The 26859-nt window shown below is 48.1% G+C and overlaps 1 protein-coding gene across 2 annotated transcripts in view; it reads right to left on the reverse strand.

Annotated features, from left to right (window-relative positions):
- Positions 1-26859, reverse strand: part of nup160 (nucleoporin 160) — a 127836-nt gene that overhangs the window by 96023 nt on the left and 4954 nt on the right. Inside the window, exons 2-8 of one of the 2 annotated variants that reach the window (XM_063062298.1) lie at positions 21357-21462; positions 17510-17720; positions 15728-15950; positions 15164-15242; positions 14814-14928; positions 13713-13868; positions 2678-2758 (exon numbers count right to left, since the gene is read on the reverse strand). In XM_063062298.1, coding sequence (XP_062918368.1) covers positions 2678-2758; positions 13713-13868; positions 14814-14928; positions 15164-15242; positions 15728-15950; positions 17510-17720; positions 21357-21462 — 971 coding nt within the window. The remainder of the gene's footprint in view (positions 1-2677; positions 2759-13712; positions 13869-14813; positions 14929-15163; positions 15243-15727; positions 15951-17509; positions 17721-21356; positions 21463-26859) is intronic. The other variant, XM_063062299.1, reaches the window with a different exon arrangement.

Genomic DNA, 26859 nt, shown 5'->3' on the forward strand with positions numbered 1-26859 from the left:
CTTTGAAACTACAAGGGTAAAAAGACCCTGATGGGAGTTGTATAAACCCCCAAATAGTAGTGAGGATGTGGCTTACAAATTACAACTGGAGATAGAAATGCATGCCAAAAGGACAATGTTACAATAGTCATGGGGAACTTTTATATGCGGGTAGGTTGGAAAAATCAGGTCAGTGCTGGATTCCAGGAGGGCTAATTTCTAGAGTGCCTACGAGACTACTTTTTAGAGCAGCTCATGGTTGAGCCAACTAGAGGATCAGCTATTCTGGATTGATTGTTGTGCAATGATCCAGAAGTGCTCAGAGAGTTCAAGGTAAAAGAACCCTTACGGCAAGTATCATAACATGATCGAATTCACCCAGAAATCTAACAAGCTAAAGTCAGGTGTATCAGTATTACAGTGGAGTAAAGGGAATTACAGAGTCACAAGAGAGGAGTTGGCCAGAAATGATTGGAAAAGTACACTGGCAAGGATGACAGCAGACAGCAATGGCTGGAATTTCTGAAGCAATTCAGAAGGCACAGGATATATACATCCTAAAGAGGAAGTAGTATCCTAAAGGCAAGATGACACAACTGTGGCTAACAAGAGAAGTCAAAGCCAAAGAGACAGCATATAATAGAGCAAAAAATAGTGGGAAGGTAGAAGATTGAGAAGCTTTCAAATACTGACAGAAGGCAACTAAAAGAGTCATTAAGGTAAAGATGAAATACAAAAGTATGCTAGCCAAAAATATTAAAGAGGATACCAAAAGTTTCTTCAGATACATAAAGTGTAAAAGAGATCAGAGTGGATATCAGACTACTGGAAAATGATGCTGGAGTGGTTGTGATGGGGGACAACAAAATGGTAGATGAATTCAATAAGTATTTTGCATCAGTTTTCACTGTAGAAGTCACGAGTAGTAGGGTGGAAGTTCCAGGTGTCAGGGAGTATGAAGTGTATGAAGTTACCATAGAGGGAAGGTTCTTGGGAAGTTGAAAGGTCTGAAGGTAGATAAGTCACCTGGACCAGATGGTGTACACCCCAGTGTTCTGAAAGAGGTGGCTGAAGAGACCACTAGATTCTTGAATGGTTCCAGAAGACTGGAAAATTGCAAATGTCACTCCACCCTTCAAGAAGGGAGAGACACAGAAGACAGGAAACTATAGGCCAGTTGGAAGGATGTTGGAGGCTGAGGTCTCAGGGTACTCGGAGTCACAGGATAAAACAGACCGTAGTCAGCATGGTTTCCTCAAGGGAAAATCTTGCCTGACAAATCTGTTGGAATTCTTTGAAGAAATAACAAGCAGGACAGACAAAGGAGAATCAGTTGATGCTGGCTACTTGGATTATTAGGCCTTTGACAATGTGCCACACATGAGGTTGCTTTACAACCTACGAACCCATGGTAGTACAGGAAAGATTCTAGCATGAATAAAGTAGTGGGTGATTGGCAGGAGCCAAAGAGTGGGAATGAGGGAGCCTTTCTGGCTGGCTGCCGGTGACTAGGGGTGTTTCACAGGGGCCTGTGTTGGGACAGATACTTTTTACATTCTATATCAATGACTTGGATGATGTAATCGATGGCTTTGTTGCAAAGTTTGCAGACAACATAATCAAAGGTGGAGGGGCAAGTAGTTTTGAGGAAGTAGAGATGCTACAGAAGGACTTAGATAGATTAGGAGAATGGCAGATGGAATACAGTGCCAGAGACGTGCATGGTCATGCACTTTGGTACACAAAATGAAAGGACGGGCTATTTTCCAAATGGAGAGAAAACACAAAAAAAAGAGGTTCAAAGGGACTTGAGTCCTTATGCAGGATTCCCTAAAGGTTAATTTGTAGTTTGAATCTGTAGTGAGGAAGGCCAAATACGTTAGCATTAATTTCAAGAGGACTAGAATATAAAAGCATGACTGTAATGCTGAAACTTTATAAAGCACTGGTGAGGCCTCACTTGGAGTACTGTGAGCAGGTTTGGGCCACTTATCTTAGAAAGGATGTGTTGAAACTGGAGAGGATTCAAAGGACGCTCACGAAAATGATTCCATGATTCAATGTCTTGTCATATGAAGAGTGTTTGATGGTTCTGAGCTGGTATTTACTAGAATTTAGAAGAATGAGGGGTGACTTCATTGAAAACTATCCAGTGGTGAAAGCCCTTGTTAGAATGGATGTGAAGAGGATGTTTCCTATGGTGGAAGAGTCTCATACCAGAGGACACAGCTTCAGAATAGAGGAGTGTTCTTTTAGAACTGAGATGAGGAGGAATTTCTTTAGCCAGAGAGTGGTGAATCTGTGGAATTGCTTGCCACAGGCAACTGTGGAGGCCAGGTCTTCATTGTATTTAAGGCAAAGGTTGACAGATTCTTAATTGGTCAGGGCATGAAAGGATATGGGGCGAGAACAGGGGAGGTAGGAGACTGAGGCTCAGAGGAAAAATGGATCAGCCATGATGAAATGGCAGAGCAGACTCGGTCTAATTCTACTCCAATATCTTATGGTCTTATTATGAACCAAGTGCCAGTACATAGGATTAATATAGATGGGTGCTGGATGGTTGATGGTGGGCTGAAGGTTTTATTTGTTGTGTTCTATGACAACAACGGAATGATCCATAGGTACCCCAAGTGTGATAACAGTTAGCTGCAGTTTCACAACAAAATTGTTCATGGGCTTAGGAAGGTTGACGTACCTGTGTGGAGAAGAGAGTTGAGATGTGATCCAGACTGTAGCGGTTACTCTCCATGCAGCACACCAGCTGGAAGACACAAAACTGGAGAACAATACTGAAGATGAGTGGTGAAGTCTTCCTCTGAGCTTTATGAGCAATAGAATAGCGATCCTCATATGTGACTAAAATCTCAACAGACTAAATCAGTGCTCTAGTTGTAGTTCAAAACGCACTGGGGAAATCAGGAGAATTTAAATCCAGTTAATAACCAGGAACAATGGCTGATTCCTTAAGGCAGGGAAATTATTGGATTTGGGTCTAGACTGTTGTTTTTATTTTCCCTCGCAGTTGTTGGTTTCCTTTTACTTGGTTACACATTTGTCTAATCACCTGTTTGTCTACAAACCCTTAGCAATAAGTATAGTATTTAGTTCTAAGCATCTGTGGTTTATTGTCTGCAAAGCAGAAGACAGTACCTGCTCAGGGTTTCTTATCTAATCAAGTTTGGATCGGTTTACAGTATAGAGAGAGTCTGTGGTCAAGTTCCTTTGTTTGGCGTAGTATCTCAGAAAAGCAGTGCCCATTATTCACGACCTCCAGCACCCAGGGCATGCCCTTTTCTCATTGTTACCATCAGGTAGGAGGTACAGAAGCCAGAAGGCACACACTCAGTGATTCAGGAACAGCTTCTTCCCCTCTGCCATCAGATTCCTAAATGGACTTTGAACCCGTGAACACCACCTCACTTTTAAAATATAGATTATTTCTGTTTTTTGCACTATTTTTAATCTATTCGATATACGTATACTGTAATTGATTTACTTATTATTTTATTATTTTTTTTCTTCTATATTATGTATTGCATTGAACTGCTGCTGCTAAGTTAACAAATTTCACGAAGATAATAAACCTGATTCTAATTCTAATTCTTTACTTGCCTTGTTTGCTGGTCAGACTAACCTTTTTTTTTTAAACCTGTATTATGACAAGCATTTAATAAAAACAACTACAACCATAAATTTACATGTCATTCTTGACAACACCTCTAGATCTAACAATATCAACCAGCCTGCATTAACTTCAGATCAACCAGCTTACTTTTAATTGCCCTCCGAAATAATCAGTACATTAATCCATGGAAGACAGCTGCTTGAATAACCCCCCCACCAGCATCCAACAAAGAATCAGTATCAGGCACAACTAAAACTTGTTCAGTCTGGCTAACCTGAAAAGCCTTGCCACAAACATCTGGGGTACGTGTCTAAATTGGGACAGTTGTCCGACAGCCCAGTCAACAAAAGCTTGACATAGCCATGCGTCTTGGTCAATGTCTCACATTACGACTTCATGCCTGGATACTGCCTGCCTCAGACTAGACTAGATCAGATTCAACACCGGTTACAGACAATGGTATACAGGTCAAAGTGCTCTGCAAATACTGAATTCAACTCCAGGGTCCTGACATCTTCTGACATGTAGGTAAATAAGCAAGGAGACCACCAAGAGTTTTCCCTCTGCTCTTGAATCAGTACTGCTCTGCAATGAATACAGCCCAGATACAGCACACCGAGCAGCAAGAGCACCTTCATCACTGATCATGCCACAAAGGACATAGCCACCAGCCTGAGTATGCTGGTGTGCAAATAACTTAAAGTTCAAAGTAAATTTATCATCCAAGTACATATATGTCACCATATACAACCATGAGATTCATGGGCATACTCAGTAAATTCAGTAACCATAATAGAATCAAAGACAGACCACACCCAACAGGGAACACGGTGCCATATGCTAGTAAGGATAAGAAAAGGAGGATATGGAAAATGAAAGTGTGACTGAAAAAAAATTGATATGTGAGGAGGGATTCAGATTTCTGGAGCACTGCAATTTCTTCTGGTGCAGAGGGCACCCTTACAAGGTCAGACTGCAGCTGAACTGGAAGGAACCAATACCCTGATAGGCAGATTTACTGGTGCTACCAGTGGGGGTTTAAACTAGATTGACAGGGAGGTTGGATATTAAGTATCAAGGAGACAAACGAGGCTGGAAAGTGATGCAAGTTGAATAAGCACAACAGGCAAGAGAATGGCAGGGAGTGAGGAAGGCTCGTTGGAGAGGTTTGATAGGTAAGGTGATGAACTTAGGACTTGGATAACTTTGTGGGATTGGGACATTATAGCCATTACGAAAACATGGCTGAGGGACAGGGTAGTTCAATGTTCCAAGGTATACGTGCTTCAGGTGGCAGAGGAGTGAAAGAAATGGAGGAGAGGAAGTTGCATTTTGATTAAGAGGAATGTGACTGCAGTAGTTAGGGATGAAATTACTGAAGGATCACCCAGAGAGATTTTATAGGTGGAGTGAGAAGTAAGAAAGGGATAATTACATTGTTGGGATTGTACTATAGGCCCCAAAATAGTCAACAGGAATTAGGACAACAAATATGCAGGGATACTGTGAAGATCTGCAAGGGTCAGTGTTATCACAGTCGCGGATTTTAACTTCCCTAACATATACTTAGACTGCTATACTGTTAAGGGCTTAGATGGGTGGAATTTCTCAAGTACAGGAATGGTTCCTTGGGCAATATAGAGGGCCCTACAAGGGAGAAGGCAAAACTCAACCTACTCTGGGGTAATAGGACAGGGTAGTGGCTGAGGTGAAAGTGAGGAGCCCTCTGGAACCAAGAACCATAACTCTACTAGATTTAAAATAATATGGAGAGAGCCAGAACCAGTCCACAGGGTTATGATCTAAATTGGGGCAAGGGAAATTTCGACAGTATGGAGCAAAGGCTGGTTGGAGCAGGTCGCTTGGGAAAAGAGACCACAGGAAAGGGGGAGGCTTTTAAAGGTGAGATAGTGACAGCTCAGGGTTTGCATGTTCCAGTTAGAGTGAAGGGCAAGGCGTAATGAACCCTGGATGGCAAGGGTTTCTGAGGGTTTGGCCAGGAAAAAGGATTCATGGGTTAAGGACAGAGTTCAAATAAATTCCTAGAGTACAAAGGATAACAAAAAAAAGTGCACTCAAGAAGGAAATCAGGAGGGCAAAGAAAGAGGCATGAGATAGCTTTGGCTCAGAAGTTTAAGGCAAACCCAATGAGATTTTAATGAAGAGAGAGAGAAAATAGGGCCCCTCAAAAGACGAAAGGAGACATCTTTGTGTGGTGCCACAGGTAGTTAAGACCCTTAACGAATACTTCACCTATTTTTACTGTGGAGACAGACATGACAACTTGGAACTAGGAAAAGCAAATGTGGAGGTCTTGGGGATAGTCTGCAACAGTAGAGGAGCTGGATGTCTTAAAAGGTACAAAGGTAGACATATCTCCAGGGCCTGACGGGGTATATTCAAGAACATGTGACAGACTAGAGAAGATCATCATTAGCCATGGGTGAGGTGCCGGTAAACTGGAGGCAGTGAACGCTGCGCCTTTAAGAAGGGTGGCAAAGAAAAACTTAGGCCAATAGGTCTAACATCTGAGGTAGGCAATTTAGTAGGAAGGATTCTGAGGGATAAGATACAAATACATCTGGAAAGAGTGGTTGATTACAGGTAGTCACCACAGCTTTGTGTGTGGGAGATCGTGTCTTACAAACTTAGGTATTTTGATGATGTGACCAAGAAAGGTCACAAGGGCAGAGTGGTATACGCAGTTTATATGGACTTGGGTGAGGCCTTTGATAATGTCCACATGGGAAGGTTATATCACACAGAATCCTAGAAGGATTGGCTTATTGGATACCCAATTGGTTTGACAGCAGAAAGCAGAGGGTGAAGGTAGAAGGCTGTTTCTCGGACTAGAGGCTCATGACTAGTAGTGTGCCTCGGGGCTTGGTGCTGGGCCCATTGCTGTTTGTCAACTATACTCAGTGGCCACTTTATTAGGTATATGTGTACCTCTGTTAATGCAAATATCAAATCAGCCAATCATGTGGCAGCAACCCAATACATAAAAGCATGCAGATATGGTCACGAGGTTCAGTTCCTGGTCGCTCAAACATCAGAAAGGGGAAGAAACGTGATCCACGTGACTTTGACTGTGGAGTGATTATCGGTGCCAGACTGGGTAGTTTGAATATCTCAGAAACAGCTGATCTCCTGGGATTTTCACACACAAACTGTCTTTACAGTTTAGAGAATGATGTGAAAAACAAAAATCATCCAGAGTAGAAATTCTGTGGGCGATAATGCCTTATTAATCAGAGAAATCATAGGAGAATGGCCAGATTGTCTCAAGCTGACAGAAAGGCAACTGTAACTCAAATAACCTTGCGTTATACAGTGGTGTGTAGAAGGGCATATCTGAATGCACAACACACTGAACCTTGGAATGGTTCAACTTCAGCAGAAGACCACACCCGGTCCCACTCCTGTACCTAATAAAGTGGCCACTGAGTGATTTCGATAAGGATGCACAGGCATGGTTAGTAAGTATGCAGGTAACAGTACAATGGATATAATGCAACACACACAAAATGCTGCAGCAACTCAGGTCAGGCAGCATCTACAGAAATAAACAGTCGATGTTTCAGGCCAATAGATATAATAACAGGCGATGAAAATTATCAAAAGTTACAGAGGGATCTTGATCAGTTGAGTAAGTGGGCCAAGGAATGGCAAGTTAAGTTTTATTTGGATAAATGTGAGGCGTGGTATTTTGGAAAGTCAAATCGAGGTAGGACTGCAGTGAATGACAGAGGCCTAAGGTGTGTTGAACAGAGGCACCTTTGGGGTTCAAGAACATCATTCACTGAAAGTGAGCTCACAGCAAATAGAGTGGTGAGAAACCTTTGACACAGTAGCTTTCATAACTCGGGGCACGAGTATAAAAGTTGGAGGGCACGGTGCAGTTGCAGAGTGTGCTGGTCAGGCTGCACTTGGAGTACTGTGTTCGGATTTTGTCACTGTGAAAGATGGAAAGAGTGCAGGAATGGGAGGAGCTAAAGATGGTGCCAGAGTTTTTTACAGACCTGGGCAACTTCTTCCAGTTCCTCAGTGAAACTGTTTAATTCTTCTCTTTTTGCGTCTCTTTTCTATTTTAAGGTGGCTAGGGTTCTGTCGGAGTCCATGATCTACAACTGTAGCTCAAACTACAGATCTTCATGGGCAGTGGGTTCTCGCTCTCAGAACTCGTGGTATTTCAACATCTTGGTGCGGCCTGGAAGACGCGCGCCTTCAGGGTGTGGCCCTGTGGCTTTGTCGCCAATGCTGCCAACTGAAGCATCACAGGGGAGTAAAACATCGAGGCAGCGGGTGACATGCACAGCTTTTGGAAAGCCTCTGCACTCGAGTGACCTCTCTCTCTCTCGATGGTGACAGAGTCTGGTGGTCTTTCAACTGGGGGCTCGGACAAACAACGTGGTAATTGTTCTCGATGTGGCAGAACAGTATCTCCCTCTCCCTCATTAGTGAGAGAGAGAACCTATCGAGATGTTGAAGTGTTGGGGTGGACAGCAGCTTTTGATGGACTAGACCATGTTTGCTATTGTTTGCATGGTCAGTGGATGCTTTTGCTGGAGCAAGTGAGGGGAGGGGGACTTTGGGGTTCTAATGTTTTCTGTCATTCTTTCTTTGGGGTATTTTATTCTGTTTCTTGGATGTCTGCCAAGAGTAAGGATTTCTCAGGTTTTATACTGTATAGATTCTCTGAACAATTGAAAATATTTCTAAAGATACAGCCAGAACGTGAAGGATTGAGTTTTAGCAAGCGGTCTAACAGACTACAACTTATTCCTTAAAGCACAAGAGACTGGAAAGTTATTTTGTAGAGGTGTATAAAATCATGATAGGCATAGATATGGTGAGCATGCTCAGTCTCTCTCTCCAGTTGTTGTGGAATCAGAAACTATATGCCATAGGTGCAATATGAGAATGATTTAATAGGAACTTAAGGGAGAAATTTATTTTAAAGCAAATGGTGATAGCTATGTGAAATAAGAAAACAGCTGAAGCAGTTACAATATTTAAAAGACAGTTGGAACGTGTACTGGAAAGGTTTAAAAGGTTATGGGCCAAACTAGCTTGGACAGCATGGATCAGTTTCCATGTTGTCTGACTATAACCCCATGATCCTACTTGACCCCATTCTAACTAATCTGTCTGCTACAGGTCTACCACAATATTGGTACGAGTCTCAATTACTATTCTTGAAGAACCTCATTTCGAATTCTCTCTACATGTAGCACTATAACCATGTTAATGCAATATATTCACAATAAATCTATCAGCTCGAATCTAGGCATCCTGGCGATGCATCAATCCATCAGCAAAGCTGTAGTGCACTATAGCCTGTAAACTGAAATCTGAAGTCATTTGATATCCTTCACTTTACTATTACCAGCGAGCCTGGAGAACAACACTGGCTCAAAGAGGAGGATAGATTCAACAGAGAAGTAGAAAGTAAAAGTAGGAAAGTAGAAATCTACAGCACATTCCAGACCCTTCAGCCCACAATGTTGTGCCGACCATGTAACCTACTCTAGAAATTGCCTGGAATTTCCCTACTGCATAGCCCTCTATTTTTCTAAGCTGCATGTACCCAATGGTACATACTATGTATGCTGCAAGGTCCATTGTTGTTTGTCATCTACCACATATTAATGATGTGGTAAACTGGATCAGCAAATATGCGCATGACACAAGGATTTGGGATACAGTGGACAGTGAGGAAGGCTATGAAAGCTTGAGCAGGATCTGAACCAGCTGGAAAAATGGGCTGAAAAACAGCAGTTCCAATTTAATGCAGACAAGTGTGAGGTGTTGCGGTTCGGTCCGTTTCTGTGCTGTAGTGCTGTGTGGCTCCATAAGATTAAAAAGTGTCAGAAATTTAAATAAGAGCAAATTGGGTTATACTATCTATCAACTTCTGAAAGTTTAAATCTATGCCCTTGAAAAAACACAATACTTAGAACATGAGGAATAAAAAGTAGTAGTAGGCCAAGTGGCCCCTTGTTGTTTCTCTATCATTTAATTAGATCATGGATGATTCAGCTCATGTACCATTTTCTTCCTATCCCCGTCTAACTTGTTTCCTATATTATCGGTCATTCATGTAAGATGCCAATTATTTAAAAACAATAAAATATTTTTTTCCTCTGAAATGGCATTGTTGTGCAGATAATAACAATAATAGTAAACAGTAAAAATGAGGTGACAACCAGGCTATATATTACTACACGCAAACACGAGGAATTCTGCAGATGCTGGAAATTCGAGCAACACACATCAAAGTTGCTGGTGAACACAGCAGGCCAGGCAGCATCTCTAGGAAGAGGTAGAGTCGACGTTTCGGGCCGAGACCCTTCGTCAGGACTAACTGAAGGAAGAGTGAGTAAGAGATTTGAAAGTGGGAGGGGGAGGGGGAGATCTAAAATGATAGAGGACAGGAGGGGGAGGGATGGAGCCAAGAGCTGGACAGGTGATTGGCAAAAGGGATATGAGAGGATCATGGGACAGGAGGTCCGGGGAGAAGGAAAAGGGGGAGGGGGGGAAAAACCCAGAGGATGGGCAAGGGGTATAGTCAGAGGGAGAGAGGGAGAGAGGGAGAGAGGGAGAGAGGGAGAGAGGGAGAGAGGGAGAGAGGGAGAGAGGGAGAGAGGGAGAGAGGGAGAGAGGGAGAGAGGGAGAGAGGGAGAGAGGGAGAGAGGGAGAGAGGGAGAGAGGGAGAGAGGGAGAGAGGGAGAGAGGGAGAGAGGGAGAGAGGGAGAGAGGGAGAGAGGGAGAGAGGGAGAGAGGGAGAGAGGGAGAGAGGGAGAGAGGGAGAGAGGGAGAGAGGGAGAGAGGGAGAGAGGGAGAGAGGGAGAGAGGGAGAGAGGGAGAGAGGGAGAGAGGGAGAGAGGGAGAGAGGGAGAGAGGGAGAGAGGGAGAGAGAGAGAGAGAGAGAGAAAGAATGTGTGTATATAAATAAATAATGGATGGGTTACAAGGGGGAGGTGGGGCATTAGCGGAAGTTAGAGAAGTCAATGTTCATGCCATCAGGTTGGAGGCTACCCAGACGGAATATAAGGTGTTGTTCCTCCAACCTGAGTGTGGCTTCATCTTTACAGTGGAGGAGGCCGTGGATGGACATGTCAGAATGGGAATGGGATGTGGAATTAAAATGTGTGGCCACTGGGAGATCCTGCTTTCTCTGGGGGACAGAGCGTAGGTGTTCAGCAAAGCGGTCTCCCAGTCTGCGTCGAGTCTCACCAATATACAGAAGGCCACATCGGGAGCACCGGACACAGTATATCACCCCAGCCAACTCACAGGTGAAGTGTTGCCTCACCTGGAAGGACTGTCTGGGGCCCTGAATGGTGGTAAGGGAGGAAGTGTAAGGGCATGTGTAGCACTTGTTCCGCTTACAAGGATAAGTGCCAGGAGGGAGATCAGTGGGGAGGGATGGGGGCGACGAATGGACAAGGGAGTTGCGTAGGGAGCGATCCCTGTGGAAAGTGGGGGGGGGGGGAGGGGAAGAGAAAGACGTGCTTAGTGGTGAGATCCCGTTGGAGGTGGCAGAAGTAATGGAGAATAATATGTTGGACCCGGAGGCTGGTGGGGTGGTAGGTGAGGACCAGGGGAACCCTATTCCTAGTGGGGTGGCGGGAGGATGGAGTGAGAGCAGACTCGTGTGGGGCGTCTGGTTGACCACCGTGGTTGGTCCCAGGCGGCAGGTCGAGGAGGTCAGAGCGGATCGAATGGTGGAAAGAGGACTCCGTTAATTAAGCTCCAACGGTTGTGCACGAAGTGGTTGAACTTTGATAAGTTTGGCGCCTTTTACTTTCCTTTTTATATTGTATCTCTATTAATTACATAGTTCCAGTAAGATCTATAAATTGTAATCATTTAATCACATATGGTATCGATGATTTTAAGTTCCCCGGCCCCCACCGCTTTATTTTCACCATGGATGTCCAGTCCTTATATACTTCCATCCCCCATCAGGAAGGTCTCAAAGCTCTACGCTTCTTTTTGGATTCCAGACCTAATCAGTTCCCCTCTACCACCACTCTGCTCCGTCTAGCGGAATTAGTCCTTACTCTTAATAATTTCTCCTTTTGCTCCTCCCATTTCCTCCAAACTAAAGGTGTAGCTATGGGCACCCATATGGGTCCTAGCTATGCCTGCCTTTTTGTTGGGTTTGTGGAACAATCTATGTTCCGTGCCTATTCTGGTATCTGTCCCCCACTTTTCCTTCGCTATATCGACGACTGCATTGGCGCTGCTTCCTGCACGCATGCAGAACTCGTTGACTTTATTAACTTTGCCTTCAACTTTACCTGGTCTATTTCCGACACCTCCCTCCCCTTTCTAGATCTTTCTGTCTCTGTCTCTGGAGACAGCTTATCCACTGATATCTACTATAAGCCTACTGACTCTCACAGCTATCTGGACTATTCCTCTTCTCACCCTGTCTCTTGCAAAAACGCCATCCCCTTCTCGCAATTCCTCCGTCTCCGCCGCATCTGCTCTCAGGATGAGGCTTTTCATTCTAGGACGAGGGAGATGTCTTCATTTTTTAAAGAAAGGGGCTTCCCTTCCTCCACTATCAACTCTGCTCTTAAACGCATCTCCTCCATTTCACGTACATCTGCTCTCACTCCATCCTCCCACCACCCCACTAGGAATAGGGTTCCCCTGGTCCTCACCTACCACCCCACCAGCCTCCGGGTCCAACATATTATTCTCCGTAACTTCCGCCACCTCCAACGGGATCCCACCACTAAGCACATCTTTCCCTCCCCCCCTCTCTCTGCATTCCGCAGGGATCGCTCCCTACACAACTCCCTTGTCCATTCGTCCCCCCCATCCCTCCCCACTGATCTCCCTCCTGGCACTTATCCGTGTAAGCGGAACAAGTGCTACACATGCCCTTACACTTCCTCCCTGACCACCATTCAGGGCCCCAAACAGTCCTTCCAGGTGAGGCATTACTTCACCTGTGAGTCGACTGGGGTGATATACTGCGTCCGGTGCTCCCGATGTGGCCTTTTATATATTGGTGAGACCCGACGCAGACTGGGAGACCGCTTTGCTGAACATCTACGCTCTGTCCGCCAGAGAAAGCAGGATCTCCCAGTGGCCACACATTTTAATTCCACATCCCATTCCCATTCTGACATGTCTATCCACGGCCTCCTCTACTGTAGAGATGAAGCCACACTCAGGTTGGAGGAACAACACCTTATATTCCGTCTGGGTAGCCTCCAACCTGATGGCATGAACATTGACTTCTCTAACTTCCGCTAGGCCCCACCTCCCCCTCGTACCCCAGCTGTTACTCCTTTTTATGCACACATTCTTTCTCTCACTCTCCTTTTTCTCCCTCTGTCCCTCTGAATATACCTCTTGCCCATCCTCTGGGTCACCCCCCCCCCGTCTTTCTCCCTAGGCCTCCTGTCCCATGATCCTCTCGTATCCCCTTTTGCCTATCACCTGTCCAGCTCTCGGCTCTATCCCTCCCCCTCCTGTCTTTTCCTATCATTTTGCATCTCCCCCTCCCCCTCCAGCTTTCAAATCCCTTACTCACTCTTCCTTCAGTTAGTCCTGACGAAGGGTCTCGGCCTGAAACGTCAACTGCGCCTCTTCCTATAGATGCTGCTTGGCCTGCTGCGTTCACCAGCAACTTTGATGGTGTATTGTCTGTTATTTGGCGGGGTGGGGTACATCACACGGCATCCACACAAACTTGATTACCCAGTTTGGCGGGGCCAAAGGCTGCTTCCCCGAGACGAAAGCGAGCTGAGTGAGCCTGAGGTTTACTAGGGGGCTACACACACAATGCCTCCACTTGGAAATATGTTACTTTTGTTCATCACCAAGCTGGAACTCTGTGGCTAACAGAATGTGGAAGTTACGACAAGGATTGCTACTAATTGATCATCTTCAATTGAATTCTACAAACGTAGATGGATATTGAAGTCTGGAAACACCCATGTCATACCGGAACAGAAAATACTAGATTTTAGCGATAATGAGGTGGTGCAAGTCAATAATGAAACATTTTACGGAACTGAATACAGCTAGAAATGTTGAATGTTTATCTTGCAGAAGGCTCCGGAAGGTCTTGCAGTACCTGTCCACGTTTAGGGTAGTGCAGGTAGACCCCTAGGAAGAAGCCGGAAGAGGAGTATGCCAGACGCAGCTTGTGACCCAGACTGCCGGTGTGTCTCAGCTCCTTACTGGCAGGCATGAATGCCAGCATATCCGCAACCATCAGGCATATCTGATCCTAAACAAAACAATACATAGTGGTTAGTGCTGGCAAGCCAGCTAAAAGACTACAGCAGCCGGGTGCCGTGAATTTCAATGTGGTTGATAAAAATTATTAATGAAAAAAATCATCTGACAACTTCCAGCTTTGAAAAAGAAAAAAATCATAAATCATAAGTCACCACTTTGCTCGCCAGCTGGCACTGTTCTTTCAAAGTGTCACCTCCCAGGGGTTTGATGAAGTTACGACATTAGATGCTAATTATAAGTACCACAGAAATTAGATCTGGCACTTCACAGCTTCGAGTTGTATCAGGAAATACGTGCTGTTGCATTGTTGATCAAGAGAATCCACAATGATCTTACTGATGACACAATAAGCTTGTATGTCTCATTTCTTTCTCTTCTCAACCTCTGATATTCACAAACTGTTTGATCCAATGTTATTTATTTTAGTAAATATTAATAAATCAGGTTGTTGGTAATAATAATCATATACCGAATACATCAAAGGATTCGGGACTGTGGCCCTGGGACCAGGTGATATTTACAGGTGGTCTCATATCAACTATTACAACAGTTATAGGGATATATTAGATCCCCAGATAGATGAAAACTTGGGTATCTGACTGGAACAATTGCTGCAATCTCAGCTGAAGCACAACACTTCACACAGTGTTTATCTTTGTGAAGGGGACACCCAGAGAAATGTTTTACATGATACTAAATGTACTATCTGCCATGATAAATCAGACACTCAATACTACCTTGTGTATTCATATTCTGTGAATTATTCTCCACACACAATATTCTCCATGTAATTTAAATGTTTAAAAAAAAGCACAACTCTTACCTAATGACCTAGCCACTGTCAACTGCAGATATAAAGTTGTTGCAGAAATGTTCAATACTTTCCCTATAAAGGTTTAAGCTATACCTGATCACCAAAACCCACGATACGTACCTTATACGACCAGAGTCGCAGTTTATGGTCCTGACACAGAGCAAAGATAAATGCATCCTGTTCCAAGAGCTGAACCGCAAGGCTGACGGGCAGATCTGAGGCACCTTGCTCGCCTCTGCAGAGCACAGAAAACTTCTGGTTATCTTTTATCAGTACCTATTTAGCTTCTTTAGCCAAAATTGCTCAAACCCTTCTGCCATTCATTTCTATTATGCAGGACGGAGGGGCAACAAACTCCCCTTACCTTTTTAATTTACAGCAGAATAGACGACACAACTCCCCCATCCCCCAACCTCACTAGTCCAAGTACGAATGGATAACCAAAGGAAGACGGGCTTGCTCACACTGACCTGATAGCGGTTGACATCCATCCTGTGAGCAGCCTTTGCATGACAGAGCTTTGCTTCAATTCCAGTACAGATACAGCGCCTGGAACAACACAACACCCACCGCATTCAACACTCAATTCTCCAGCAAAACACTATTTTATTGAATCTTGGTTGGGAAAGCACAATGAACAGATACACAAGGGTGATTTCAAGGATGAAACTCACATTAGAGAGGGTTTGAGTTGTCTATGTACAGAATAGATTCGAAGACATTAGTCACAGGCTGAAATCAAGTTAGAGGACCTTAAATGCCATAAATCCCAACCCACTACCACTTTAATAAACAGATGCACTAGGATGCTTTGAACTGTAATTGTGCTCAGTTCAGTTTCCTCCTGCCCTCATCCATAAGAACAGATCCTGCTGCTTCACTAAACTCAGTCTCAACTAGCTTGGCCCATGAGACGTACTCTGATAAAAGAAGGTATTATATAATAGTCAACGCTGTAAATAGATCACAGAGCTTACACAAACCAGCCTTAGACAATCAGTTGTGATTCTATTTGATGATAAAACCTACATTACCTCCGGTATGATGCTCAGGAAGTTGGATTATCAGAATCCCACCAGATGCAGAAGCCAGTGCAAACAGTGCTGCTCCATCACTATCCAGCCAGGTCGCCGATGCTGTTGAGTTAATAGTGTGGCCGTGGACACCAGGAATCAAGAAACTATGCACTGGATCGCGCAGATTCAGCTTCCCAATGTCAGTAAAAATGGACTGGATATGACCGTCACTGACCAGCTCCTGCAGAGAGAGTGACAGCACTGAGGCAGATCAACACAGCCAGGGGAACCAACAAAGCAGGCAACCATCACTTATAAACTCGGTTTCAGTACAATACTGACTGAAGATGGCCTTTCCTGAGTGAGTGAGTGAGTGAATGAGGAAGAAATGCGGCTTGTTTTGCTGTTGTTGTGTTGTGTTGTTTTGCTGAGCATTGCGGGTATGCTATGTTGGCACTGGAATGTGTAACGACACTTAAAGGCTGTTCCTAGCATATGCCTGGGTGTGTTGGTTGTTAACACAAACTACTCATTTCACTGTATGTTTCAATGTACTCGTGATAAATAAATCTGAATATTGAATGAGTTTAGTCAGATTCCCACTTGAAGAACGTCGGGAAACTTAATTCAGCTTATACTTTTTTGAGCAATAGGAAGATCTCATCAGTCAACAACAGACGGAGGAAAAGCAGAGTGTTCGGGATCAGAGCCAAGAATATTGTCAAAAGATTTACCATAGCGCAGCCACAAAGCACCTGACTAGGGTGCATTATATAAGACTGTTCTCCTCACTCATCATTTCTGACCAGAAGCTTGACACCCTCTTATTCTGCCATCAATTTGGGCAATGTAACCTCAACCTGGTCCTTTACAAATCTTTAAAGCTTTGACAAATTAATCTTATTCCTTTCCAAATTGCTCGGTGCATTTTCACAAGCTTCCTTCAGATGCTCCATTCTCTTTCATATGATGAAGATGGAGATTGGAAACCATTCTGTCCTCAAGTTCAATGCTTTTCCCTTGGATGATTGTCCTCACTAATAAACAAAAACATGACCAGTGCCTAGAACTCCTGAATCATGTCCTACAAGAAACACCTGTAATGCAGCTGAAGGTAAGTCAGTTACCTACAGTCATTCAATCTGTCTGCGAGTTCAAACCCTACTGCAGAACTCGACTGCAATTTTAATGCCAGCACTACCTTTCCAATGAAGTGGTTAGGAGGGGAGTTTCCTCACTTGCTTCGGCCATCCCTCCTGCCTTAATCTATGACAACTGCAGTTCCTCCAAATCAACAGTAATTTGCACTTAGTTGACTGCAAGCACCCGACAAGTACAATCAGCCATTTGACATTCTGATTTTTTTTTCTCCAAGACAATCGCTGGAGGTGACCAAACAAACCATGTTTCATCATTCTAGTCATGCTACTCAGTACTGTAGCACTGAATACACTCACCCACAAAGAAACACACCCTGCAAGGAGAATAAACTTCAAAACACTAACCTTCTCCAGAAAGAACACAAAACCTGATTTTGGAGACCAGCTCAGTGTACAGAATACACTGCATGGAAATGCACAAAATAAAATTTTAAGATGGCCAGTAATGCTAAGTAGAAATGCCAGCTCTAAGTATTTAAAGTCTCATGCTTATGCTTAGTCACTTCGGTCATGAGGACACCATATTATAACGTCTCTACAGAGCAAGAACTTACAGACTACACAGGGTTCAGCTAACAATCGTCAGCCTGCGAATGATATGCTGACATGAGCCCAAAAATTGTACAGAAGGACCACTTACGCTTCGGTACATGCGGGAGGGGTGGGGAAGTACGATCCGGTGCACAGTCTGGTTGGTGGCAATCAGGAGGGTCACACGATCGTGAGTCTCGTGCACATGAACACCACCCGGCAGCACGTGACAGTTCACAAACCTAAGGCAGACTGTATTGTTGAGGAGGTTTGTATCCAAAGACTGTTCTATCATCTGCAGGGTGTCACCAGAACTGGTCCTGAGGATATCAGACATGGGGAATTAGTAGTTGAAACCAGAATCAGATTTGATATCATCGGCATATATCGCGAAAATTGCACATTACGAAACATAATAGAAAAAACTTGAATTACGGTAAATATATATAAAAGTTAAATAAATTGTGCAAAAATAAAACTAAAAAAGTGAGGAAGTATTTAAGGATTCAATGTCCATTCAGAAATGAGATGGCAGAGTGGAAGAAACTATTCTGAATCAATCAGCATCTCCCTTTCATTAAAATAGTACAAATCTAGAGGGCCCACAGCCTCTTACAAAGAGTGATCGCTGCCTATTAGAAGCAAAGAATCATAGAAAGCCTACAGCACAATACAGGCCCTTCGACCCACAAAGCCGTGCCGAACATGTCCTTACCGTAGAAATTACCTAGTGTTACCCATAGTCTCTAATTTTCTGATCTCCATGTACCTGCCCAGAAGTCTCTTAAAAGACCCTATCGTATCTGCCACCACCACCGTCACTGGCAGCCCATTTCACGCACTCACCACTCTTTGCGTAAAAAACTTACCCCTGACATCTCCTCTAGGTATGTGAGGTTATCCACTTTGGTGGTAAGAACAGGAAGGCAGGTTATTATCTAAATGGAATCAAGTTAGGAAAAGGGGAAGTACAACGAGATCTAGGTGTTCTTGTACATCAGTCACTGAAAGCGAGCATGCAAGTACAGCAGTCAGTGAAGAAAGCTAATGACATGCTGGTCTTCATAACAAGGGAAATTGAGTATAAGAGCAAAGAGGTCCTTCTGTAGCTGTACAGGGCCCTGGTGAGACCACACCCGGAGTACTGTGCTCAGTTTTGGTCTCCAAATTTGAGGAAGCACATTCTTGCTATTGAGGGAGTACAGCGTAGGTTCACAAGGTTAATTCCTGGGATGGCGGGACTGTCATATGTCGAAAGATTGGAGCGAATGGGCTTGTATAGGCTGGAATTTAGAAGGATGAGAGAGGATCTTATTGAAACATATAAGATTATTAAGGGGTTGGACGTGCTGGAGGCAGGAAGCATGTTCCCGCTGATGGGTGAGTGCAGAACCAGAGGCCACAGTTTGAGAATAAGGGGTAGGCCATTTAGTACGGAGCTGAGGAAAAACTTTTTCACCCAGAGAGTGGTGGATATATGGAATGCTCTGCCCCAGAAGGCAGTGGAGGCCAAGTCTCTGGATGCTTTCAAGAAAGAGATGGATAGAGCTCTCAAAGATACCGGAATCAAAGGTTATGGGGATAAGCCAGGAACTGGATACTGATTGTGGATGATCAGCCATGATCACAGTGAATGGTGGTGCTGGCTCAAAGGGCCGAATGGCCTACTCCTGCACCTATTGTCTATTGTCCTCTGTACCTATTTCCAAGCACCTTAAAACTGTGCCCTCTCGTGCTAGCCATTTCAGCCCTGGGAAAAAGTCTCTCTGACTATCTGCACGATATTGTAATCTTCCCAAAGCACCCTGATTAACATTAAATTGCACTGATTTTAAACTGGTTGAGCCATTTTGTCAGCAGTTTTCTCCAGAAGACTCAGTATGGGGTTTTAATTTAGTTTTCTCAACTTACCTTTCTCATCCAAGGAAGATCTGCACACGTGTGCTACGGGTAGCAGCTAACTGAAAGTGAATAATCAGATGCAGAAAGGATGATGCGTCATCAGGCCAAGGTCAACAGTTGGCTATGCCAGGTAGAATCTATAAGGAAGTGCTGCTTCAAGAAGGCAACATCTGTCAAAGATCCCCACCATTCAGGCCATGTCATCATCTCACAGCAACCATTAGACAGGATGTACTGAAGCATGAAGTCCCACATGATTAGGTTCAAGAACAGCTACAACTATTCAGTTCCTGAATCACAAACACAGCCCTAATCATTACTTCGGTAAAGCAACAGTGTGACCACTTTAAATCGAAAACGCGAGGAAATCTGCAGATGCTGAAAATTCAAGCAACACACAAAAAATGCTGGTGAACGCAGCAGGCTAGGCAGCATCTATAGGAAGAGGTACACAAAAAATCCCTTCCCACCGATCTCCCTCCCGGCACTTATCCTTGTAAGCGGAACAAGTGCCACACATCCTCCCTCACCACCATTCAGGGCCCCAGACAGTCCTTCCAGGTGAGGTGACACTTCACCTGTGAGTCGGTTGGGATGATATACTGCGTCCGGTGCTCCCGATGCGGCCTTCTATATATTGGCCAGACCCGACGCAGGCTGGGAGACCGTTTTGCTGAACACCTACGCTCTGTCCACCAGAGAAAGCAGGATCTCCCAGTGGCCACACATTTTAATTCCATGTCCCATTCCCATTCTGTTATGTCTATCCACGGCCTCCTCTAATGTTAAGATGAAGCCACACTCAGGTTGAAGGAACAACACCTTATATTCGGTCTGGGTAGCCTCCAACCTGGTGGCATGAACATTGACTTCTCAAACTTCCGCTAATGTCCTACCTCCCCTTCGTACCCCATTCATTATTTATTTTTATACACACATTCTTTCTCTCACTCTCCTTTTTCTCCCTCTGTCCTTCTCACTATAACTCCTTGCCCATCCTCTGGGCTCCCCTCCCCCTTTCTTTCTCCCTGGGCCTCCCATCCCACGATCCTCTCATATCCCTTTTGCCAATCAACTTTCCGGCTCTTGGCTCCATCCCTCCCCCTCCTGTCTTCTCCTATCATTTCAGATCTCCCCCTCCCCTTCTCACTTTCAAATCTCTTACTTGCTCTTCTTTCAGTTAGTCCTGACAAAGGGTCTCGGCCCAAAACGTCGACTGTGCCTCTTCCTATAGATGCTGCCCGGCCTGCTGCGTTCACCAGCATTTTTTGTGCGTGTAGTGTGACCACTTTGTTCACTTTGCAATAAATGGACTTTGTTTTATTTTAATTGTGTTCTTTTTTGTAACAATTGTCTATACTTTTTCTTGCAAATGCTGCGTTTTTGATGCTACAGTGAGTGCCCGTGATGCTGCTGCATGTTTTTTATATCTACCTGAGTACACATGTACTTATGCACATAACAATAAACTTGGCTGACTTTGTCGCATTAAGGCAAAATCTAGAGTGGCTACATGTAGAGAGTCACTTAGCATTCATTCCTGCAATCACGGCCTTCGCCTTGCCTGACGCCGGCCCCCTAGGCCTGAGTCGACATAGCAGTAGTATTGCAATCATGGCACCATAGATGTCCTGCATACAGGAGCTCTGGAATATACCAAGCTGGAGAGAAGTGCAAAGCACTACACAGTGTATTCCAATCTGGTGGATGACCAGCTGGTAAAGCATTTTGGAGATTTTCTTTAAATTCAGTTCAATGTTTCAGCAACGTGCCAACAAAATTTGTCCTGATCCATTAAGGCAATACCTCCCTTGTACGTAAAACACCAAGTTCAGCACCAAACAGCACTGACCTACAGCAAATTGTACTTCAATTGTGTATCACTAAGCAGCCAAAACATCAGCATCCAAAACTTTGATATATACTGCTGTTCCTACTATGAGTCTAAAAATGATGATAAATGTAGCTAAATGCCTCTGTTGTCAAAATATGCACCACCAGTCCCCAACAGCTACAGACAATCTACAAGGATTCCCTCTGCAAGAAATGCCTACCAGTGTATGAACCGATTTCTGGTGACAGACTGCAGTTTCCCACTTTCTTCATAGAAAAATCCGCCGGCACTATCGGAATACTTCACTCCCGGGACTGCATTCACACCTGGAGAACAGACACAAGTCATCAGCCGCTCCTTCTCCGCTCACAGACTTTATGAAGTCTCGAGTACGACATTCATACAGATCCTAAACAAGGACTATGAAGTAGATCAACTGTATGCAGAGAAATAATGCCATGGTTCATAAAGGCCACTTGGTGAAGATAATGAGCAGTTAGTTACGAGAAAAAGCATTTGAGAGAGTTATTGAGGAACTGTTATAAACTTTTCCAAAAAAGAATGGATTCCATTCCACCAGGCATAAGTTTGCAACAAGTTGGAAATGTGGTAGAAGGGGATAGGGATTGCTGTGATCCAGCATAGGCTCCATGAGCTGAAATGTTATGTTGTAAGGAAATACATAATATGCCGAGTGTTTTCCGAACGATCTTTTGACCTTCATCCTGAGATTATGGCAGCACAGACATTCAACACTAACACCTGTTCCCATCGCCAAAGCTTACACACTATCATTAATTCAGAATTATAGAATTTGCTACTAAACAGTGCACAATGAATGCCTTCACAAGAACTGCACTAGCTCAACTGACCGCACTACATAATTTTCAAAAGCAATAACGGATGCATGTTAAAATTCTCCTCGTCAGTCACATCTTCAGTTAAATAACTGAAAAGGGGGAATGAATATCTGCAGCTGGGGAGAGCAGGGGACAGGGGTAGTTGAACGGAGGAACAAAGTGGTGGGGGTGGAGACAGAAGGCGGGAGGATGAACGGGAGGAACACAGCGGAGGGGAGGGGTGGAGAAGGACAGAGGGCAGACTGGATGAACGGGAGGAACACAGCGGGGTTGGGGGGACAGAGGGCGGGATGGATGAACCGGAGAAACACAGCGGGGTTGGGGGGACAGAGGGCGGGATGGATGAACAGGAGAAACACAGCGGGGTGGGGGGGACAGAGGGCGGGATGGATGAACGGGAGGAACACAGCGGGGTGGGGGGGACAGAGGGCGGACTAGATGGGGGGGAGACAGAGGGTGGGATGGATGAACGGGAGAAACACAGCGGGGTGGGGGGGACAGAGGGCGGGATGGATGAACGGGAGAAACACAGCGGGGTGGGGGGGACAGAGGGCGGGATGGCTGAACGGGAGAAACACAGCGGGGTGGGGGGGATGAACGGGAGGAACACAGCGGGGGGTTGGGGGGGACAGAGGGCGGACTAGATGGGGAGGAACCGGGATGGATGAACGGGGTTGGGGGGGACAGAGGGCGGGATGAGGAAACACAGCGGGGTGGGGGGGACAGAGGGCGGGATGGATGAACGGGAGAAACACAGCGGGGTGGGGGGGACAGAGGGCGGGATGGATGAACGGGAGAAACACAGCGGGGTGGGGGGGGACAGAGGGCGGGATGGATGAACGGGAGGAACACAGCGGGGTGGGGGGGACAGAGGGCGGGATGGATGGGAGAAAGGGCGGGAGAAACAAGCGGGGGTGGGGGGGACAGAGGGCGGGATGGATGAACGGGAGAAACACAGCGGGGTGGGGGGGGACAGAGGGCGGGATGGATGAACGGGAGAAACACAGCGGGGTGGGGGGGGACAGAGGGCGGGATGGATTAACGGGAGGAACACAGCGGGGTGGGGGGGGACAGAGGGCGGGATGGATGAACGGGAGAAACACAGCGGGGTGGGGGGGACAGAGGGCGGGATGGATGAACGGGAGGAACACAGCGGGGTGGGGGGGGACAGAGGGCGGGATGGATAACGGGAGAAACACAGCGGGGTGGGGGGGACAGAGGGCGGGATGGATGAACGGGAGAAACACAGCGGGGTGGGGGGGACAGAGGGCGGGATGGATTAACGGGAGAAACACAGCGGGGTGGGGGGGACAGAGGGCGGGATGGATGAACGGGAGAAACACAGCGGGGTGGGGGGGACAGAGGGCGGGATGGATTAACGGGAGAAACACAGCGGGGTGGGGGGGACAGAGGGCGGGATGGATGAACGGGAGAAACACAGCGGGGTGGGGGGGACAGAGGGCGGGATGGATGAACGGGAGAAACACAGCGGGGTGGGGGGGACAGAGGGCGGGATGGATGAACGGGAGAAACACAGCGGGGTGGGGGGGACAGAGGGCGGGATGGATGAACGGGAGAAACACAGCGGGGTGGGGGGGACAGAGGGCGGGATGGATGAACGGGAGGAACACAGCGGGGTGGGGGGACAGAGGGCGGGATGGATGAACGGGAGAAAACACAGCGGGGTGGGGGGGACAGAGGGCGGGATGGATTAACGGGAGAAACACAGCGGGGTGGGGGGGACAGAGGGCGGGATGGATGAACGGGAGAAACACAGCGGGGTGGGGGGGACAGAGGGCGGGATGGATAACGGGGAGAAACACAGCGGGGTGGGGGGGACAGAGGGCGGGATGGATGAACGGGAGAAACACAGCGGGGTGGGGGGGGGACAGAGGGCGGGATGGATGAACGGGAGAAACACAGCGGGGTGGGGGGGACAGAGGGCGGGATGGATTAACGGGAGAAACACAGCGGGGTGGGGGGGACAGAGGGCGGGATGGATGGATTACACGGGAGAAACACAGCGGGGTGGGGGGGACAGAGGGCGGGATGGATGAACGGGAGAAACACAGCGGGGTGGGGGGGACAGAGGGCGGGATGGATGAACGGGAGGAACACAGCGGGGTGGGGGGGACAGACATGATAACGGGCGGGGGTGGGGGATGGATTAACGGGAGAAACACAGCGGGGTGGGGGGGACAGAGGGCGGGATGGATGAACGGGAGGAAACACAGCGGGGTGGGGGGGGACAGAGGGCGGGATGGATGAACGGGAGAAACACAGCGGGGTGGGGGGGACAGAGGGCGGGATGGATAACGGGAGAAACACAGCGGGGTGGGGGGGACAGAGGACAGAGGGCAGGGATGGATGAACGGGAGAAACACAGCGGGGTGGGGGGGACAGAGGGCGGGATGGATTAACGGGAGAAACACAGCGGGGTGGGGGGGACAGAGGGCGGGATGGATAACGGGAGAAACACAGCGGGGTGGGGGGGACAGAGGGCGGGATGGATAACGGGAGAACACAGCGGGGTGGGGGGAGGGGATGGATAACGGGAGAACACAGCGGGGTGGGGGACAGAGGGCGGGATGGATTAACGGGAGAACACAGCGGGGTGGGGGGGGACAGAGGGCGGGATGGATTAACGGGAGAAACACAGCGGGGTGGGGGGGGACAGAGGGCGGGATGGATTAACGGGAGGAACACAGCGGGGTGGGGGGGGACAGAGGGCGGGATGGATTAACGGGAGAAACACAGCGGGGATGGGGGGGGACAGAGGGCGGGATGGATGAACGGGAGGAACACAGCGGGGTGGGGGGGACAGAGGGCGGGATGGATGAACGGGAGGAACACAGCGGGGTGGGGGGGACAGAGGGCGGGATGGATGAACGGGAGAAACACAGCGGGGTGGGGGGGGACAGAGGGCGGGATGGATTAACGGGAGAAACACAGCGGGGTGGGGGGGACAGAGGGCGGGATGGATGAACGGGAGAAACACAGCGGGGTGGGGGGGACAGAGGGCGGGATGGATGAACGGGAGAAACACAGCGGGGTGGGGGGGACAGAGGGCGGGATGGATGAACGGGAGAAACACAGCGGGGTGGGGGGGACAGAGGGCGGATGGATTAACGGGAGAAACACAGCGGGGTGGGGGGGACAGAGGGCGGGATGGATGAACGGGAGAAACACAGCGGGGTGGGGGGGGGACAGAGGGCGGGATGGATTAACGGGAGGAACACAGCGGGGTGGGGGGGACAGAGGGCGGGATGGATTAACGGAGAGGAAACACAGCGGGGTGGGGGGGACAGAGGGCGGGATGGATGAACGGGAGAAACACAGCGGGGTGGGGGGGACAGAGGGCGGGATGGATGAACGGGAGAAACACAGCGGGGTGGGGGGGGACAGAGGGCGGGATGGATTAACGGGAGAAACACAGCGGGGTGGGGGGGACAGAGGGCGGGATGGATGAACGGGAGAAACACAGCGGGGTGGGGGGGACAGAGGGCGGGATGGATTAACGGGAGAAACACAGGGGGTGGGGGACAGAGGGCGGGATGGATAACGGGAGAACACAGCGGGGTGGGGGGGACAGAGGGCGGGATGGATAACGGGAGAAACACAGCGGGGTGGGGGGACAGAGGGCGGGATGGATTAACGGGAGAAACACAGCGGGGTGGGGGGGACAGAGGGCGGGATGGATGAACGGGAGAAACACAGCGGGGTGGGGGGGGGGCAGAGGGCGGGATGGATGAACGGGAGAAACACAGCGGGGTGGGGGGGACAGAGGGCGGGATGGATGAACGGGAGAAACACAGCGGGGTGGGGGGGACAGAGGGCGGGATGGATGAACGGGAGAAACACAGCGGGGTGGGGGGGACAGAGGGCGGGATGGATTAACGGGAGAAACACAGCGGGGTGGGGGGGGGACAGAGGGCGGGATGGATTAACGGGAGAAACACAGCGGGGTGGGGGGGACAGAGGGCGGGATGGATTAACGGGAGAAACACAGCGGGGTGGGGGGGACAGAGGGCGGGATGGATTAACGGGAGAAACACAGCGGGGTGGGGGGGACAGAGGGCGGGATGGATGAACGGGAGGAACACAGCGGGGTGGGGGGGGACAGAGGGCGGGATGGATTAACGGGAGAAACACAGCGGGGTGGGGGGGACAGAGGGCGGGATGGATTAACGGGAGAAACACAGCGGGGTGGGGGGGGCAGAGGGCGGGATGGATGAACGGGAGGAACACAGCGGGGTGGGGGGGACAGAGGGCGGGATGGATGAACGGGAGGAACACAGCGGGGTGGGGGGGACAGAGGGCGGGATGGATGAACGGGAGGAACACAGCGGGGTGGGGGGGACAGAGGGCGGGATGGATTAACGGGAGAAACACAGCGGGGTGGGGGGGGACAGAGGGCGGGATGGATGAACGGGAGGAACACAGCGGGGTGGGGGGGACAGAGGGCGGGATGGATGAACGGGAGGAACACAGCGGGGTGGGGGGGACAGAGGGCGGGATGGATTAACGGGAGAAACACAGCGGGGTGGGGGGGACAGAGGGCGGGATGGATTAACGGGAGAAACACAGCGGGGTGGGGGGGACAGAGGGCGGGATGGATGAACGGGAGAAACACAGCGGGGTGGGGGGGGACAGAGGGCGGGATGGATTAACGGGAGAAACACAGCGGGGTGGGGGGGACAGAGGGCGGGATGGATGAACGGGAGAAACACAGCGGGGTGGGGGGGGGACAGAGGGCGGGATGGATTAACGGGAGAAACACAGCGGGGGGGGGGGGGGGGACAGAGGGCGGGATGGATTAACGGGAGGAACACAGCGGGGTGGGGGGGACAGAGGGCGGGATGG

Source organism: Mobula hypostoma, chromosome 11 (genome assembly GCF_963921235.1).
Source record: "Mobula hypostoma chromosome 11, sMobHyp1.1, whole genome shotgun sequence".
NCBI lineage: Eukaryota > Metazoa > Chordata > Chondrichthyes > Myliobatiformes > Myliobatidae > Mobula > Mobula hypostoma.